At 55.5% G+C, this 1,764-nt stretch overlaps 1 protein-coding gene across 1 annotated transcript in view; it reads right to left on the reverse strand.

The window, feature by feature from the left end:
* Window positions 1-1,371, reverse strand: part of LOC106818806 (alpha-2C adrenergic receptor-like) — a 23,970-nt gene extending 22,599 nt beyond the window's left edge. Inside the window, exons 1-2 of the mRNA XM_014823478.1 lie at window positions 1,353-1,371; window positions 957-1,114 (exon numbers count right to left, since the gene is read on the reverse strand). Of these exons, the coding sequence (XP_014678964.1) occupies window positions 957-1,114; window positions 1,353-1,371 (177 nt within the window). The remainder of the gene's footprint in view (window positions 1-956; window positions 1,115-1,352) is intronic.
* Window positions 1,372-1,764: the final 393 nt, after the last annotated feature.

Consider the following 1,764-nt stretch of genomic DNA (forward strand, 5'->3'; position numbering starts at 1 on the left):
ACGGAGACGGAGACGGAGACGGAGACGGAGACGGAGACGGAGACGGAGACGGAGAGAGAGAGAGAGCGAAGAAGGGAGGGAGGAAGCAGACCAGACAGATCTTCACAGCCACCTGCGCGTATGTGCAGAGAGAGAAGCTTGTTAGAGAGAGGGGAAGAGAGAGTAGGAGAGGGGAGGAGAGAGAAAGACAGTAGGAGAGAGAGGAAGAGAGAGAAAGGGGGGAGGAGCGCACGCACGCACGCACCTCACACAAACATACATACACACTCGTCCCTTGCCCCACTATGAGAGAAGCGTGAAGGACGAAGCAGAGGAAGACCAATAACGAAGCCGAGATATAAAAAGGGCGTCCACATCTTCAGTGCTCAGCCATGCTGTCAACCTTAAGGAAACATTGCCCACACCCAGGGGAAGCCACGCTGTGTGTGTCCAATTAACCATGTGATGACCTACCTCCCAGAAGACGTCAAGATGTGCACGCTCAATTAAGCCAAGCTGTGATAGCAGCGAGAGAATCGTAGACCCTCGACAATTAAGGCTAGATATGACCTCAGGAAACCAATCTGTCGCTCCACAATTTAGCCAAGCTTTGACCCAAATAGTGCCCAACTCGGACCAAAATGAAGCCAAGCTGTGGTCCAGCCGACGCTGCAGCGTGACCAACACAGCGGAGCTCTCTTTCTCCTCCCCTCTCTCTCTCTCTTCCTTGTCTCTCCCTCGCTGCCTTATTTTGCAGCCGCCCCCCCCCCCGCCGACCCCGCCCCCCCGCCCCCCCCGCCCTCTCTCTCTCTCTCTCTCTCTCTCTCTCTCTCTCTCTCTCTCTCTCTCTCTCTCTCTCTCTCTCTCTCTCTCTCCCCCCCCTCCCCCTCCATCTCTCTGTCTCTCTTTTTTGCTCTCTCTCTCCCTCTTCTTCTCTCTCTCTCGCCTCTTCATCTGCCCCTCTCCCCCTCTCTCACCTGACAGCGGGTCTTGTTGCGTCCGTACTTCAGCGGGTACTTGAGCGAGAGGCATCGGTCGAACGAGATGCAGCAGAGGTGTAGGATGGAGGCGGTGGAGAAGAGCACGTCCATGCTCACCCACAGGTCGCACACGATCGGCGGCAGCAGGAACATACCTGCAAGCAGTAGAGATGTGAGTCGGAGGTGAAGTCGGAGTAGAGGCTGAGGGGGATGCGCCATCTATAGCTAGATGATGATGTTAATTATACTGTTCCTCCTGCTGTTATCTCTGTCTGTTTATGTGAGTGCGTGCGTGCGTGTCTGTCTGTCTGTCTCTCCCCTCTTTTTTCCATGTTGATCTCGCTTTTGTTCGTCTGTCTCCCGTTCTCTCGCTCTCGCTCTATCTATTCTTACCCCACACCTTTTTTCCCATTATGTTAATCGCTTCCTTACTTAAACGACATCCCCTTCTCATTTTCACGATCTCCATTTCACGCACGCACGCGCGAACGCACGCATGCACATACGTACGCACGTACACTCAGGCACGCACGCATGCACATACGTACGCACGCACACTCAGGCACGCACGCACACGTACAGGTTAGCATCTATCAGACGTTCGCGCCTATCAATATTGACGGCTTCTCATGTTGGCAGGCATTCACGGGCCAGGCGTGTGTGCGGTGCAGCGTGGTCGCGCCGCCTCCGCCGCCGCCGCCGCACGCCAACACCACAATGTCGCGAATTAGCGAACAGCTCGCGCCTGCATCTCGTATCGACAGCCGCACGCGATCCCCCTCTCTCTCTCTCTCTCTCTCTCTCT

Source organism: Priapulus caudatus, unplaced genomic scaffold (assembly GCF_000485595.1).
Source record: "Priapulus caudatus unplaced genomic scaffold, Priapulus_caudatus-5.0.1 Scaffold2542, whole genome shotgun sequence".
NCBI classification, from domain to species: Eukaryota; Metazoa; Priapulida; class Priapulimorpha; order Priapulimorphida; family Priapulidae; genus Priapulus; species Priapulus caudatus.